The sequence below is a fragment of the Balearica regulorum genome, chromosome 3, assembly GCF_011004875.1.
Source record: "Balearica regulorum gibbericeps isolate bBalReg1 chromosome 3, bBalReg1.pri, whole genome shotgun sequence".
In the NCBI taxonomy this organism is placed as follows: domain Eukaryota; kingdom Metazoa; phylum Chordata; class Aves; order Gruiformes; family Gruidae; genus Balearica; species Balearica regulorum.
This window is the reverse complement of record NC_046186.1, coordinates 4,119,254-4,134,647: the sequence shown is the minus strand read 5'-3', so window position 1 is coordinate 4,134,647 and position 15,394 is coordinate 4,119,254. Positions and strand designations below refer to the sequence as shown.

The following is a 15,394-nucleotide window of genomic DNA, read 5'->3' as shown; positions in this document are numbered from 1 at the left end:
TTCTGTTTTACAGATGAAAACCTCAGATATGTTGTCTAAAGTGACATGGGTGACCAATCTAGGCTGTCTAATTCTCCATTTAAAGCAATAAATGCTGAAATGCACCCGTGAAGTAATGTCTCTTGGGTCAAAAATGCATTTTTATTTCATTAATTCCATTTACTTATTTTCCCAAATGTCTTATGTGAGGTGATCTGCAGTATTTTGTAAATTAAGTGGTTCAACGCCCAACAATAAGACAGCTAGGACAAGAAAAACTGGCATTGAGAAGGGCAGTGTTGACTTTTGAGGATGAATCATGATGCTTGAAGAGGGACACAAAGTCAAGAATAAAAATGTAAAGGAAAGAGGAGAGGGCAAGAATATTAAAGACCTTAAAGAGCAAATTCTGTAGTGCTGTCTTGGTAGTAAAATTTTAGTGTTTGAAAGTGGCTGATAAAGGTGAATTACAAAAAATCTGGGTGGATACACCCAGAAGAAAGTCTGGCAGCCCAACTGTGCAGCCCAGGCTTTGGGAGAAGCACGCTTCACTCCTATCCTAAGCCAAGCCAAGCTATTTGCTAATTAAATAAATCTGCATTTCATACCCTTGTCCTAAGTAATAATGATTTTAAACCCTGGACATGGAAAAAACAAAACAAACAAAAAAAACCGAAAAACCCCAAACCAAAAAAACAACCTTGTGTTATTTAGGTTTGCTTTTTTTTGGTGGGAGATGGATGTGCATAGAAACAATTTTTCTTAAACTTAGAGGTGTTGGTCCTGCAGCAGCTTCGTTAGGAGCTATTTGCTGCTTAATATTGAAGCAGGGACACCAGGAGTCGATCAGCAGTGATTTAGCAAACGATAAGAAAAGTTTGCCCAAGACATCCTGACTGTTTTCCTTATCTCATTGCTGTAGTGGTGGATTTTGCTTTAAAGGCTGAAGCTTGCCATGGCCTGAGCAAACACCATTTATTTCTCTGATACACTAAAAAGCCCACAAAAGCAAGAAAGAGTGGTTTGGTTTTTTTTCCATGTCTGGTTCAGGCACACAAGGGATTTACAGGCTGCCTGAAGAGTATCTCTAATGGGGAGACTTTCCCGGCTGCATTCAACTTCATATGTAAAAACAAATGATCTCCAAAATTGACATGGTTTTGGCCCAAATTGACTGAAAAAGGGATGGTAACGTCAACACTTCCCCAAAGAGGGCAGAAAGGCCAGCACTCCGTGCGGAGTTTTACTTCGTAGTTTCAGTTCTCGAAAAAACCCCAAAGCATTTGCAGAAAACCAGGTGGCTGCTCCCCCCCCCGGGACAAAGAGCGGAGGACATCGGCACAGCCCGAGGAACGGGCTCCGTGATGCCCCGTAACAAACTAAAAGCCGGTTTATAGGACCGCGCAGGTTTAAAATTGCTAATATGCAACTTTTAGGCAAAAAGCTATTTGGAAATGAGGAGGGATTGGGAATAAAGAGGTATGTGAAGCAATTGCTGGGGAAAATGAGCATTAGCGATGTCCTGACTCCCGCTCCCTGGCATCGCAGACCGTTCCTGCATCGCTGGCAGCGCCGGGGACTGCTGAGCAAGATCGTACAAAGGGCAGGACAAAAATCAGGGTTTTTTTGCCTGTGTTTTATGTCAACTAAACCTCACAGGCAACACGGAAAACTGCAAAATCAAACAGTAATGAGTAAGGCGAAGAAATCCTTCGCAGACGGAGGTTAAGCAGGTTACAAGTGATTTATTTACTTTTTTATTATTTTTTAATCACTAAAGTATAAATAAAAAAAACCATAGTGAAGGGCTTTACTCTTTGCTGGTTAAAAATTATTTGTAAAGGCAGGTAATGGTCCAAGGGTCTTTGCACACAGTGTATCGAAGCATAAATACACTTAAACACAGCAACAACATCTCCAAGTTTGCTGCACAAATACTGGGGTATACGGTCAAGTGTATTAAATGTTATTTTTCTGATTTTTTTCATCACTTCACTCGGAAGCCTTCTAAACCAAAAATCAATCTTTAAAAATGTGAATGTGACCAAAACATCATTGGATATAAATGGTAGAAGGGGAAAAAAAAGTATACTCACTGATTTTCTAGAGAAAATATATATTAAATCTTCCAAAAAGTAGAATTCCAGAACTTATGTAAAAATATGTATGAGAGGCACAATGCTGGTAAAAACCCAGCAGAGAGGGATCTCACCAACTGCCAAGGGATGTTTCGCTACCTTGCGGAAACACCCTCAGCTTGCTGGAGAGTTTGGAGCAGCCTTGCCCAGGCACCGCAGACAGAGCTGGGAAGAAATGAGCATTAATCATCTGCTTTTATTCCATCCTGTTCTGCATCTGCTTGCGTCCTGCCATAAAGCCTGAGCTCCTGTAAAGCATCTAAACCTTCCTGAAAGTCTAGAGTAGCATTGCATCCCTCTGGGCTTTGCAGACCAGCCCTTCTGCTCCGTCCGTGCAGCACCAAGCACCACGGACCATCCCTGCTGCTCTCTGTTCCTGCTAAAAAAGCTCCAGGGTTCCCCTTTTCAACATCTGAAATAAGTCCCAGCTGATTTTCTTCTGGCCTTTGGCAAGCTTTGATTTTCCACACTGGTTGCTGGATGTCAGCAGACTTTTCTTCACCGAGTCTGCCCATTTCTGAGAGCGGTGGGGAATATATTTTATCCCCACCTTTTCCCAGAAAGGGGTGAAAAAGGAAAAAAAAATGGTGTTTTTCATTAAAGAGATGCCTTAGCATCCTCATGGTTTAGAACAGAACTTGAGTCTGGCTCTTAAGATGATTTTTCTGTGCTGTTCATACCTCTTGTGAAAATTAGCCAAAACAGGGGGGGATCAGTTAGTAACACAGTAAAACCACAGTAACACAGTAAAAACTTGCTGGACTTGTAGATTAAAACTTCAAAGGACACTGGCAGGATGGAGGTGGGATGGGCAGAAGATGGAGATAGGATGGACCGAGGATGCAGGAGAGAAGCAGGAAGGATGCAGGCAGGAGGGAGGTGGGATGCAGGCAGGAGGGAGGTGGGCAGGATGGAGACAGGATGGTGGTGGGACGCAAGCAGGATGCAGACAGGTTGGAGGAGGGAAGCAGGTGAGATGGAGGTGGGATTGAGGAGGGACCTAGGCAGGTTGGAGGAGGAAAGCTAGATGGGATTGAGGCAGGCTGGAGAAGGGAAACAAGAGGGGTGGAAATGGGATGGAGGTGGGATGGAGAAGGGAAGCTAGACAGGATACAGACAAGCTGCAGGCAGGGTGGAGGAGGGAAGCAGGAGGGATGCTGGTGGGATTTAGGGGGGATAGAGGTGGAATGCAGGTGGGACTGAGGAGGGAAGCAGGTGGGATGCAAGTGGGATTGAGGAGGGATGTAGGCAGGTTGGAGGAGGAAAACTAGATGGGATTAAGGCCAGCTGGAGAAGGGAACCAAGAGGGATGGAGATGGGATGGAGGTAGGACAGAGAAGGGAAGCTAGATGGGATGCAGGCAGGCTGGAGGAGGGAAGCAGGAGGGATGCTGGTGGGATTTAGGGGGGATAGAGGTGGAATGCCGGTGGGCCTGAGCAGGGAAGGAGGCAGGCCGGCGAATGGAAGCCGGCAGGCTGGAGGCGGGCCGGGGCGGGGAGCAGGCAGGATGCAGTCACGCCGGGGGCGGGCCGGGATGACTCAGCCGCAGGGAGCTGCCCCTTCCCCCTTCCGCGGCCGCTGAGGGATCGCGGGGCCGTGCGGGGCTGAGCGGGGCCGTGCGGGGCTGAGCGGGGCGGTGGGTGCCGGCGGGGGCCGGGCGTGAGGAGCGCAGCGGGGGCAGGTAAGGGCAGGGGGACACGGGGGGGGGGGTGGCTGAGGGACCCCAGCCCTGCGGCCCGCGGGGTGCAGCGAAACACCCCCTTAGGGCAGCAGAAGCGTTTCTCTCGGTTTCCAGCTGCGTTTTGGGGTGTTTTTGGCCGTGGTGGGTCCGGGAGGGATGCTCTGCGGCACAGGGGTGAGGTTTGTTGCAGGGGAAATGCTGTTAACCCTCAGCGCGTCTCAAAACCAGCAAACCTCCCTGTAAGTGGCAGGGGAGGAGAGGGGAAAACCTTGTTTTCATCATGAAGATGGGGAAAAAAAAAAAAAACCAACCCAAACCCAAACCCCAGCCCTGCTCGTCAGCTGACGCTAAGGAGGTCGGTTTGGCACCCACCGAAGTGCTTCTGGGAATATCCCGTGATGCACGGCCGTGCTCGGGTCTGGCATCCGGACCGTGGCTTGGAGATGGCGCAGGATAAAAGCTGCCTGGCATCTGCCTGGCGTGCGATATATCTGTCGTCCGTATATCGCACTCGTGGGGTCGCGTTGCAGGCGTGATACAGCAAAAGTTGCGTTTTTTCTTGTGTCTTCCTCCAGGCTGCAAAGTTGAGGGCGCGGATGAGGGCAAGGAATTTCGGTAGCGCAGGGTGTTTGCAGCAGCAGCTGAGGTCTTGTGCAAGACTCTGGTTTATGGATTGGTCTGTAAGAGTAAGAAAAACAAAAAAAAGCAAAAAAAAAAAAATCAGTGCAGCTCCCTTTGGGAGGAACCTTGCACTTTCTGTGAATGCAAGCTGTAGAGGCGAGTGCTGCAGCTTGTCTCAAGGTGGATTTATTTTGCCAGTTATCTAACCCGTGCTAATGGTTTGGCTTTCCTGGAAAGGAGCAAGTGTGGGGAAGAGTGCCTGATGCTTTTTTTTTTTTTTTTTTTTCTTTTTTCTTAAAAAAGATGACGAAAAGTCAAGCTTTGATAATGCAGTAATAGCTGTAATGAAGTCACCGGGCCCTGAGTTTGGTGCGTTCCTGTGGAGCCACCAAGCTAACCTGGCCGCGCAGCAAGAGAAGCCGGATTGCTTTGTGTATAGGCCTGCTTTATTGTGGCTTAGAGTCACACACAAATACTGGCGGCCAGAACAAAGGACAAAGCTCGGCTTGGGTAAAGGGCTCCTTGCTGGAGGAGGACACATGACTTGGGCTTTGCCGGTACCTCAGACCCAGGAGGGATGGGGGTGTTACAGCTGTGAGGGTGGGACAGCTTTTATCTTCCTCAAACCTTTGGAAAAGGGTGTGTGTGTAGATGTGTCTGTGCCCAGAGGGGTTTGGTCCAGACGGTGGAGGAGCTGAGAGGTGCTTCAGGGCTGTGACTTATCTCATGGCCTGACCTGCCTAAACTGAGTCATGTGAGCCGGGCTTTGAGTAGCCTGGTTTGAGTTGGTTGGGGTTTTTTGGTTTTTTTTGTTGGGTTTTTTTTTTTGACTGTGCAGAGAAATGCCCAGTTAAATGGCACTTGTGGGCTTTGGTTTCTGAGTGATGCGGAGAAAACTTTTGTGGTGGGGCTCTGCAGCGGTGAACTGCAGAGGGATTTGCTGCTGCGGGTGCTGTTGCATCTCCCTGGGCTGCTGGTGGGAGGCTGCGGGACCCTGCTCATCTCTGGCGTAACGCGGTCCAAACAGTTGGAGCTACGTCCCTGAGAAAGCAGGCAGGGAACTGCCTCTGGCTCCAAGATCTCCTGCTGAGGAAGGATGGAGAAGGCACCTGGGTGATGTCACCTCCTTCCCTCCCCCCTGCCTGCGCTCTTGCAGGCAGCAACCGGCAGCGCAGAGGGACTGCGGGTACGTGGTGCAGCGCCAGCCGCAGCCATCATCCCTTCGGGTGCTCTCCTCCCTCGCACGCTGCAGCTGCTCTGAGCAGCTCGTGTTGGAGGGCCTTCAGCCTCGGTGCTTCCTCCTCGCTGGCTGGGAGGGGGCAGCTCAAAGGCTGCGCTCAGGTGGTCCAAACTTCTTCATTTTAAGCAACCAGCTGGCTGAATTGTGAGAGTCCTGCCCAGGGTCAGGTGTGCTGGTGGGTAGCAGCTTTCTGGAGTTATTTCTTGCTCATCCTTCAAGAAATTGCATTACCAGATAGTTCACATCACATCCCAAAGCAGGGGACTTGGCCGTAGCCCAAGAGGAGGTTGGGGAAGCTCGGGGGGGCTCTCTGCAAGCCCCAAACCTTCTCCTGTGATCTGGAGAGTTTGCCAGGGTGAAGCTGCTGCGTCTTAAGAAGTTCACCAGCCAAGCTTTGCTGCTGTTTTCAAGCTAATAGGCTGAGGTGGGATGTGACCTGGGAAAACAGCCTTTCCCAGGGTTATCCTGAAGTTGCAAGGTACCTCCAGAGACTTGGGGGGGGGGGGGGTGCAAAGGGAAGGGATCTCCTGTGGTGGCTGGAGAAAGTCCTCTGGCCTGTTAAATGTGCAGAGAGAAGAGCAGATATCTGTCAGGTGCAGCAGCTCTTATGCAAGATTGGTTTTGGTCTTGCTCTTTTGGTGGTATTTAAAACAGCCGTGGGGCTTTAGGGGGAGGGAGCGTGTGTGTGGGAGATAGGGGTGGCGGGGGAAGCACATGCGCGATAACGCTGCCACGGGAAGCGTCTTACCGCTCGTATCTGCGGGGAAAGGGTGGCGATGGTGGAAACCAGCAGCCTTCTCTTGCTTGCTGCATTGCTGCTGGGGTGGGCGGAAATTCGCCGTGCGAGCCCCGTGCCCTGTGTAAATGTGCTGTACGTGGGGCGCTCGCTAAAGCCGCGGAGGGGGGTAGGGAGGAAGAAATGACATGGGATCGAGGATTTCCCCTTCCTTCTCCACTCAGATCGTGGGATATTCCGTGCCATCCAGCTAAGAGTATCAGCACCCCCCCCCGCCCCCCCCCAAAAAAAACTTCATGCCCGCTGGAGACACGGCAAGAGGCTTGTTTGCTGCAAGGACCGGCTGGCTCCCAGCTATTTGGGTTGCGCTGGGCGATGTGTCGCTGCTCCTGCTGGGTTTGCTGGCCATCGGCCACGTCGTGGGGTGGATGCAGTGCGGCAGAGCTTAAAAGGCGAGCGCCTGTCGGAGGAGAAAGAGCCCGGGATCTTTTTTCGGTTTGATCTCGGGTTGCCTGGAGCTCGTATTCCGCAGCCGGTGTGGTCTGGTAACCTGAGGATTGGAGATCTCCCGTGTCCGTCCGTCCGTCAGGAGCTCGGTGCAAGCAGCTGTATCCATGCGGAAGGCTTTGCAGGGCGGGTTTCAGTGTGTCAGCAAATTTACAAGCATCCTGCTAAAAACAAAAGCGTATCAGGTGGCTTCTGGCCTCAAAACTGCCTCCCTTCTGTGCTACAGAAAAATTAAAGTTGACTGCAGGAAGTACGGAGAGGTTTGGGTTTGGTTTTGGGTTGGGTTTTTTTGTTTGTTTTTTTTTTTTAATTTTTTTAAAAGATTTTTCATTAGAAAAGGTGTTTCAGCTCAGGCCAGTCACCTATAGGCTTCCTATGGCCATGTTGAAGGGACACAAGGCAAAACCCACGTTAGCCTTAGAAATGCGTATTTGTTTCTCTGGGCGTAACCTCCTTCCTGCTGTGTAAGCAGGGGAGCACGGCGGGGACACCGGCAATGCCGGCAAGTGACTTGTCTAGGAGAAACCTCTAAGTGAGCAAATATGCATAAAACACCTTCAGAGAGGAGAGATGTGGAGGTAGGAGGACCCACGTGCTGCTGAAACGCAACTAGCTTTTAGGCTGAGCATCCTGCTGAAAGCACAAAGAGTGGGAAGAAAAATAAATGGTGGAAAGAGGAGGGAGAAGGAGGAAAGAAGAAAAAAAAAAAGCCCCTTTATACAGTTAGCTGCAGCCGCCTGGGCTTGTCGCTGGCAGAAAGTAGGACACTCCTGCTGGGTTTTCTTCTCTGGAAAGGCTAAACTTGGCTGTGAGTGGGTGGAGGCAGCCTGCATGGAAATGCGTGTGTGTCTCCCCATCCCCTGCTCAGCAAGCTCCGCTGCCGTGGGGCCGGAGAGCTGCTGGCAGGAGCTGCGTGTCTGGCTGCTCGGCTGTATTTGCCCAGAAGGGTTTAAGCCCAGGCTTGCAAAGGTGATTACACGTTCAGCTTGCTGAGATGAGTAGGAATTAGAGCCTAAATATCTCTGCGGTTCGGGCTGCTGTGGAGTATCCGAGGTCTTTGGTCACTCATTGGGATTGGGGCTCATCGGGGTGGATGTGGGGTTGGTGGAAGGGGAGCTGGGAGGTTTTGGAGGAGGAAGAGGGTGCCTTGGTGTGTTTGCAGAGGTTGAGCAGCTCGTGGTCCATCTGTGTGTCTGAGTCAGGCGTGGGGATGTGGAGCAAGCGGTGGCTGCTGGACTTGGGGGTTAAATTGGAGTTGGGCGATTTAATGTGAAGTAGGTTAAAGGAGGTGGGAGAGCAGAGAAGCCACCGAGCCCTGGAGCATCTTTGGGTTGGGTGATGCTTGTGCTTCTGCACAGGGGGCTGTGGTCCGCTCTTGCCGTGCTCCTGGAGTTCCCCTGTGTCTCCGTTCCCCAAAGCAGGACTTTCCTGGTGCCCTGCGCCCAGGGATGCGGCTTCCCGGCCTGCCTCGTGGAAAGGCCCGGCGGGAGGGGAGCACAGGCGGCTCTGGTGCATGGGCAGGGGGTCACTGCCCCAGGGCTGTGACCCCGATCAGGGTCCCCAGGGCAATGGTCTGGCCAAAATGAGGCTGTAAAGTCCGAAAATGTGAATTGGAGTGGTATCTTTGGAGGGAAGAGCACGGCACTAGGGCAGGGGCTGGCAAGTCCCCGGGGCTGCAGCCCTGCCTGCGGTTTGCCGTGGAGGTGGGGTGTCACTTACTCCTCCTAGTCCTTATTTTCCATTTTTGTGGAGAATAAATGCAGCTTTTCATACCCTCCAAATCCCTTGGATCTGCTTCAAAGGATATTTTCCTGCTGCTACTAATCCTGCAGTGGTCAACAAACAGGGTTGCCTTGTCTGATTTCTTTGAGCTGCAGGAGGGGGGGTTATTAGTCTTCTCCTGCTTCTCTCCTGACCTTTGGGGTAAATCAGGATTGGGAGGGACTTTGTGCAGCCACGTGTTTTATCCTCCCACGTGTTGCTGTTATGGTCCTTCTGCCAAGCCCTCGCTTGCGGTCCAAGCCCATCTTGGGAAGGTTTCCAACGATGCCCAAATCTGGCTGCAGGTGGAGTGTCCTCTTCTGTAGCCAAGATGTGGCTGTCCGTGTCCATCCTGTGCGTCGTGGTGGCCTTCGCCAATGCTCGCAGCGTTCCTTACTACCCTCCCCTCTCCAATGAGTTGGTCAACCACATAAACAAACTCAACACCACCTGGAAGGTGAGTACTGGGTTGCTTTTTGGGGTTTTGGGTGGGTTTTTTTGGGTGCGTTGTTTGACAGTCTTTGTGGGAGTTAAAAGCTGAGCTCTGGGAGTCTCACCACTGTGGTTGTATCAAACCAGCCTTGGTCCCAGTTGACTTCTCCAATGAATTGATGCCATCAGGGATTCCTGTGGTGACGGTAACTCTGCAGCTTCTCTTTGTAGCAGAGCACTGATGAATTCATAGACTAGGAGCAATGCTGAGAGGAGATTCTGTGGGAGGCTGGAAACAAGCAGCAAGTATCAAGCTGTATCGGTGACCCGGCCGAACCCACCTTGGCCAGGCTGCTGTGGCCAAAGCCTAGAATTGGACCTTAGCTTACTGGTCATGATGCGCTCATCCTAGAAGGAGCTGTGTTGTTCTGTGTCCATATGTAGTTTGGCTTTTGGCCCCTGGGTTTTAAAACAAGCGTTAGACACCAGTTGGGTCTGAGGGAGATCTGGAGCACCAGGCTGGTCCCAGCAATGCACTTGATGGCTATGGAGAGTCATGTCCCATTTCTCTGTGTCTTTTCCCAGGCAGGGCACAACTTCCACAACACTGACATGAGCTATGTGAAGAAGCTCTGCGGCACCTTCCTGGGTGGGCCCAAGCTCCCTGAGAGGTGAGAAGATGATGAGGGCTCTGTAAAAGCTTGTGTGGGTGCTTCTGGTGTGTCTGGAGTGGGTGAGGGGTTCCCTGGGTGCAGCTTACTGGACATCTTGCGTGGAGTTAAGCACAGGACCATGCATGGGCAGAACATCCATCTTCTGTCCTGCCAGATACTTGAGCAATCATGTAGCTTGTACTCCTTGAAACTCAAAACACTGGAGGAGCTGCCGACGTGGTCGGATGACTTCAGAAGTATTTATTCTCCTTCAGTAAGCAAAGAACAAGAGCACTCTTCCTCCAGGTCACCTTCAGAGGAGGTTGGGGAGTCCTGTTAAACTTGTGTTCCGATACAGGACTTCCCTCTTTTCACTTGCAGGGTAGATTTTGCTGCAGACATGGAGCTGCCTGATAACTTTGACTCACGGACGCAGTGGCCTAACTGTCCTACCATCAACGAGATAAGAGACCAGGGCTCTTGTGGCTCTTGCTGGGTAAGAGCGTTGGTGGTTTAAGGTCGTGTTGATACAGAGTTTGCCGGACAAAAAACATGCTGTTGAGTTTGCTACTTAACTGCATAAATGGGGGGACACGGGGGATCCTGGGCTTCTCAGTGGGCTTCTCCCAGCCAGGCTCACGTTTGCTGCACTCATTCCAGAAAGTTGCCTGTTTTTTTCTCCCTTGGCCAGCTCTAATGGTCTTCCTATGGGTTTCTGGGGCTGCCCACAGGCTTTCGGTGCTGTAGAAGCAATTTCGGACAGAATCTGCGTACACACGAATGCCAAGGTGAGCGTGGAGGTCTCGGCGGAAGACTTGCTGTCGTGCTGCGGCTTCGAGTGCGGCATGGGGTGAGCTGCTCTTGGTTCTTGTGCACTTAAAAGGTGGATGGGAAGGGCAGGGACACAACCCGAAGATGCTCGTTGTTTCAGCCCTGTCTCCCTAATGAGCAGGAAGCCCCACCAGTGGTTTGTGCTGTAGATGCTGGAGTTAGGTAGGAACATGAAGGTGACTTCATGGACTGAAAGTCCCTTGGGGCCACATCCTGCCTCCACCTGGGTGACGATGGATGGCGTAGGGAGGGCAAGCACATAGCGATGCTTCCCATACAGAGTTGGCAGCTGCCTAAGCCAAAGGCAGGATCTTTTAATAGCCCCAGAGCGTTGGATTTCAGGCACCAGCTTTTTTCCCTGTGGCTTTTGCAGTTGTTGAGAGCAGAGTGGGGAGGTGGGTCTCCAAGTTGCGTGACTTCTGCTGCTCCTGGCAGCAGAGGCTGACCAGGGACCTGGCAGGGAGGCACCGCTGCTTTGGGATTTGGAGGCATGGGTGCTCTTAGCTCCTTCTTGCCCTGAGGCTTTGGTGTCTCGAGGCCTAGAAATCCTGGGGAAGGCGGGGACAGACTTTAAAAGGTTCAATGTGCTGAAAGGTTCCCTTCAGCCATCCCAGGCTGGCTCCATTTCCCCCACCTCCCCAAAAAGAGGATGGCTCTGAGCAGGCTGTAGCTGGAACTGCTGCCTCTTTCTCCAGGTGCAATGGTGGTTACCCCTCTGGCGCGTGGAGGTACTGGACAGAGAGGGGCCTCGTGTCTGGGGGTCTCTACGATTCCCATGTGGGTAAGTCCTGGCAGATACCCTTGTGAAAGCAAAGAGAGCACCTCTGCTCTGGTTACAGGTTCATGTCCTGCAGGGTGCTTCTCTTCTGGTCTGCTCCCTCCTTTGGGGCTGGGCTCAAACACCTCTGCTGTCCCAGGTGGCTGCTCCTGTCCCCATGGCTCCTTCTGGTCACCCCTTTTGGACAAGGGTCCCTGAGCAGCAGATAGTGGCAGGAGACCCATCCAGGAAGGGATTACAGTAGCCAGACTTAGTAAACCCACACGACTGCTGCTTCCATAGCAGGAATGGATCAGGCTGTGCATTTTTTGGTTCTGCTGGTTTTGGAGCAGCTCAATACACTTTGGATGAGGGCAGGAGTCTTCCTGATGTGTTTCCCCCTCAAAAAAACAACTTCCAGACTGGAAACCTCTGCCTCCTCCTAGCATGGCCATGAGCTGGTTCATGTTTCCATCGCCTTGTCAAGAGGGAGGTGGTGGGAAGCAGGTCCAGCGGGGAAGCCCACTGCTGATGCAGGGATTGCTCCTCTGGAAGTGGCTCGCACCCCACTGACCTGTGGGGTTTCTGGGTCGGAAAGGTCAGACTCTTTCTTGGGGCATCTGTTGCCTTCTCCAGCATGGCTGTTGGACAAGGGTGCTTGGGGATAGCCAGTTCATGCCTCCTCTGTCCTCGACAGGCTGCCGTCCCTACTCCATCCCACCCTGTGAGCACCACGTCAACGGCTCCCGGCCACCGTGCACCGGGGAGGGGGGGGAAACCCCCAGGTGCAGCCGGCACTGCGAACCCGGCTACTCGCCCTCGTACAAGGAGGACAAGCACTACGGTAAGGGAGGTGGCCTCCAACGCTGCTCGATACACAGCAACTCCAGAGCTGCTCCTCGTGGTAGTTTGGTGGGGTTGGCAGGGTTGGACCTCTTCCTAAGCTGTTTTATGGTGGTTATTTTCTGTGCCCTCGGGGTGGGTGGTCCTGGAGCAAACATTAACCTGGCAGATGCACAGTTTGTATTTGCTGAGACTCAACTGAGATGTGGGGACTGATCTGAGTCCTTGTGGTGACCTGCCTGGGTTGAAGAGCATGATGCTGAGCCCTGTGGGAATCTGGTGTCAAAGTCACCTCCTTCCTACTCGGTGGTGGCAGCCAGCACCGTACATGTAGGAGAGTCTTCTTGGAGATTTGTTTTAGTCTTGAGTAATTTGGTTTGGAAATAAGGATGTACAAGGGAAAACCTTCCTGGTGTTTGGGTACAGAATAGGATATGGGTTAAATCATTCCCTCAGGAAGAGGCATGGTTGGAGCCCGCTTTCCCTGCCTGGTTGTGTCAGTGCTTCTGGAGCAGCTAGGTTTGAATTTAACCTTTAAGTGGAGAAGGCTTCTTGCACAAGCATGCCAAGCAGTCACTGTTCATCTCTCCCGAGACCTGTGTGGCCTGACAATGCTGTACTAATTGTGGGCCTTTTTCCCCTAGGCATCACATCCTACGGTGTGCCTCACAGCGAGAAGGAAATCATGGCTGAGATCTACAAGAACGGCCCAGTGGAAGGAGCCTTTATTGTCTACGAGGACTTCCTGATGTACAAGTCTGGTGAGCGTCAGCACCAAGGCTGTAGGGAGCCCTGTTCCCTACTTCATCCATAGGGTCTGTCTTGTGTGGCCCTTATCCCCCTACTCAAGCCTGAAAGGAGATCTCAAGCTCACACTTGAGTAACTGGTGTTGCCAGAACATGGGGAGATACCATGTCCTGCATCCATTGGGGTTTGTAGCAAGGGGAACAGGTCCTTGGGATTGGCTCGGGGGGAAGCCCCAATGGGGGACCCCCCAGAATTGCAACTGAGAACAACAGCCAGGATTTTAGGTAAAACCCTGGCAGATGGCTCTGCAGGTGTGGCCCCAGTTCCTGGTTCTGAACTGCTTGGGATGTGCCACCTTGAGGACCCTTGCCAAGTGTTCTGTGTGCTGAGCTGACACTTAGCCTTGGTCTTTCCCCCAGACTCTAAGCTAAGCTTCAGGTTTGCATTTAACCAAAAGCACCGCCTCAGCTGGCCTCTGGGCTTTGATACGGGATGTCTCCTGAGCTGGCAGTGGTCTGAAGCAGGGGGAGATGCCGTGTTCCTTGACATGTTGGCGTGTTGCCTTGCCAGGGGTCTACCAGCACGTGTCCGGCGAGCAGGTTGGAGGCCACGCGATCCGGATCCTGGGCTGGGGGGTGGACAACGGCACGCCGTACTGGCTGGCCGCCAACTCCTGGAACACCGACTGGGGGGACAATGGTGAGTGACACCCCCAAATGCTACCTGTGGGTGTTTGGGGGGGGGGGCAGGGCTGCCAGAGGGAACCCCCTCCCCGTTCTCCTTGGTGTGGTAGAGAGGTTGACTTTTGCTCTTGGTGTGTTTCCAGGCTTCTTCAAAATCCTCCGAGGACAGGACCACTGCGGCATCGAGTCCGAGATTGTGGCTGGCATCCCCAGGCCCGAGCAGTACTGGAAGAAGGTGTAACCTTCTTGATCAAACCACAAATAATCCCGAGTCCCCGATGCTTTTAACTTGATAGCAGGTTGGGTGCAGAGCCCCCCCTTCTAAGAGACTATAGTTGAAGTTACTTTATTAAAGCTTTTTATCTTCTTTTTTTTTTTTTTTTTTTTTTTAATGGTATGGTGGAGCTGGAGGTGGAACTTCTCTCTGCAAGCCCTCTGCTCCTGGTGGGTCGTAGCTATGGGGCATTCCCTGCGCAAAGGACTGCTGGAGGGCTCGCTGGCCTCTCGTACCGTGGTATTTGGTTAGCCTGGACCCCCTTCAGCCCAGTCTGTTACTGGGAGTGTAGGAAGCAGTAGCTTTATGCTGGGACTGGGGACTTGGTGGGGTAGTGGAGATGGACCTTGCTGGGAAGCCATGGCCAGGAGTGATCTGTGCATCCCTGGCTGGCTTGGTCTGACTGTTAGCACCCAAAACAAGCAGGGTATGATAGCGAGTGCCTTGAATTGGCTCAACTTAGACCTATTGATGACAAAATACTGACAAACTTGATGCAGGGCTGTCTCTGACCAGAGCTGTGTTAAGGCCCCTCTTGGCTGCAACGAGTCCTTTGTGCATCGCTTGCTCTGCCCCATCTGTTCGGCTGCTTTTTTAAACCACTTGCTCCTCAGCTCTTTATTTTGGGGTGGTTTTTTTTCCTGCTGTAGCCTGGGGTTATTGATCCTAGGGAAGGGGCTGGCTGGAGCTCCACGAGCCTTTGATCAAACGTTGTGCAAGCATCTAGAAGCACACTGGAAAAAAAACAAACCACTTTTTATCTGTGGCTTGGGAAGCTCGGCGCATGTGGCGGGTCGTGCCTTGGCAGGGGTGCCGCATCCAAAATTGGTGTGGGGCTTTGGGACTGCAGGTGCTGAGCAGGGATGAGGATGTTCCGTGGGTCTGCTGCAGGGAGCTCATGCAGGTGCTTGGAGGTATCTTGCTAACTTGCACACAATTGAAGCTTTTTTTTTTTTTGCCTTTTTTTTTTTTTTTGAGCCACAGGTGTTAAGGAAGAAGAAAAAACCCTTATTTTTGTTACTGGGGGGAGGTGTAAAAGCTGTGTAGGAGGAATCATGTGATTTGCCAACACTAATATAGCAAAAAAGCTTTTTTTTTTTTTTTTTTTAAAATTTTAAAGCACAAAGTATATCCCAGGCCTGGAATGCGTACAGCAGGCTCTCCCTCGCACTGTACGATAGCCCCTTACCTCTGCTTACTCAGACACCAGTGAGACAGAGACCAGTGTCTACGAATGGAACAACTGTGCCAATAAATGATTTCTCCAGTGTCTTGTCTCCTGACCCTTGGTTGCTTCTGCTTGGCTTCACACCACCTCCACCTCTTCTCCTGTTGCTCTCTGCGTGGTGACAGCCAGGCGAGACCCTTCTGTCTTCCTGCGCTGTGGTGGGTGCCAGCCCTGTCCTCTGCCCAGGCCGGTGGTGGCGTGTGGACTCCTGAGGAGCTCCTGGGCATCCCCTGCTCCGATGGTGGGGAAGGTGCTCCAACAGCCCCTGGCAGCTCTTGCACA

General features: G+C 52.1%; 1 protein-coding gene across 5 annotated transcripts in view; it reads left to right on the top strand.

Moving 5' to 3' along the window:
- Window positions 1-15,154, top strand: part of CTSB (cathepsin B) — a 131,641-nt gene extending 116,487 nt beyond the window's left edge. Inside the window, exons 1-10 of one of the 5 annotated variants that reach the window (XM_075750394.1) lie at window positions 3,556-3,733; window positions 8,969-9,120; window positions 9,681-9,766; window positions 10,130-10,244; window positions 10,480-10,598; window positions 11,275-11,360; window positions 12,034-12,180; window positions 12,824-12,940; window positions 13,498-13,626; window positions 13,754-15,154. In XM_075750394.1, the coding sequence (XP_075606509.1) occupies window positions 8,995-9,120; window positions 9,681-9,766; window positions 10,130-10,244; window positions 10,480-10,598; window positions 11,275-11,360; window positions 12,034-12,180; window positions 12,824-12,940; window positions 13,498-13,626; window positions 13,754-13,851 (1,023 nt within the window). In that variant the 5' untranslated portion in view covers window positions 3,556-3,733; window positions 8,969-8,994 and the 3' untranslated portion in view covers window positions 13,852-15,154. The other 4 variants (XM_075750395.1, XM_075750398.1, XM_075750397.1 and 1 more) reach the window with 4 other exon arrangements.
- The last annotated feature ends 240 nt before the right edge of the window (window positions 15,155-15,394 follow it).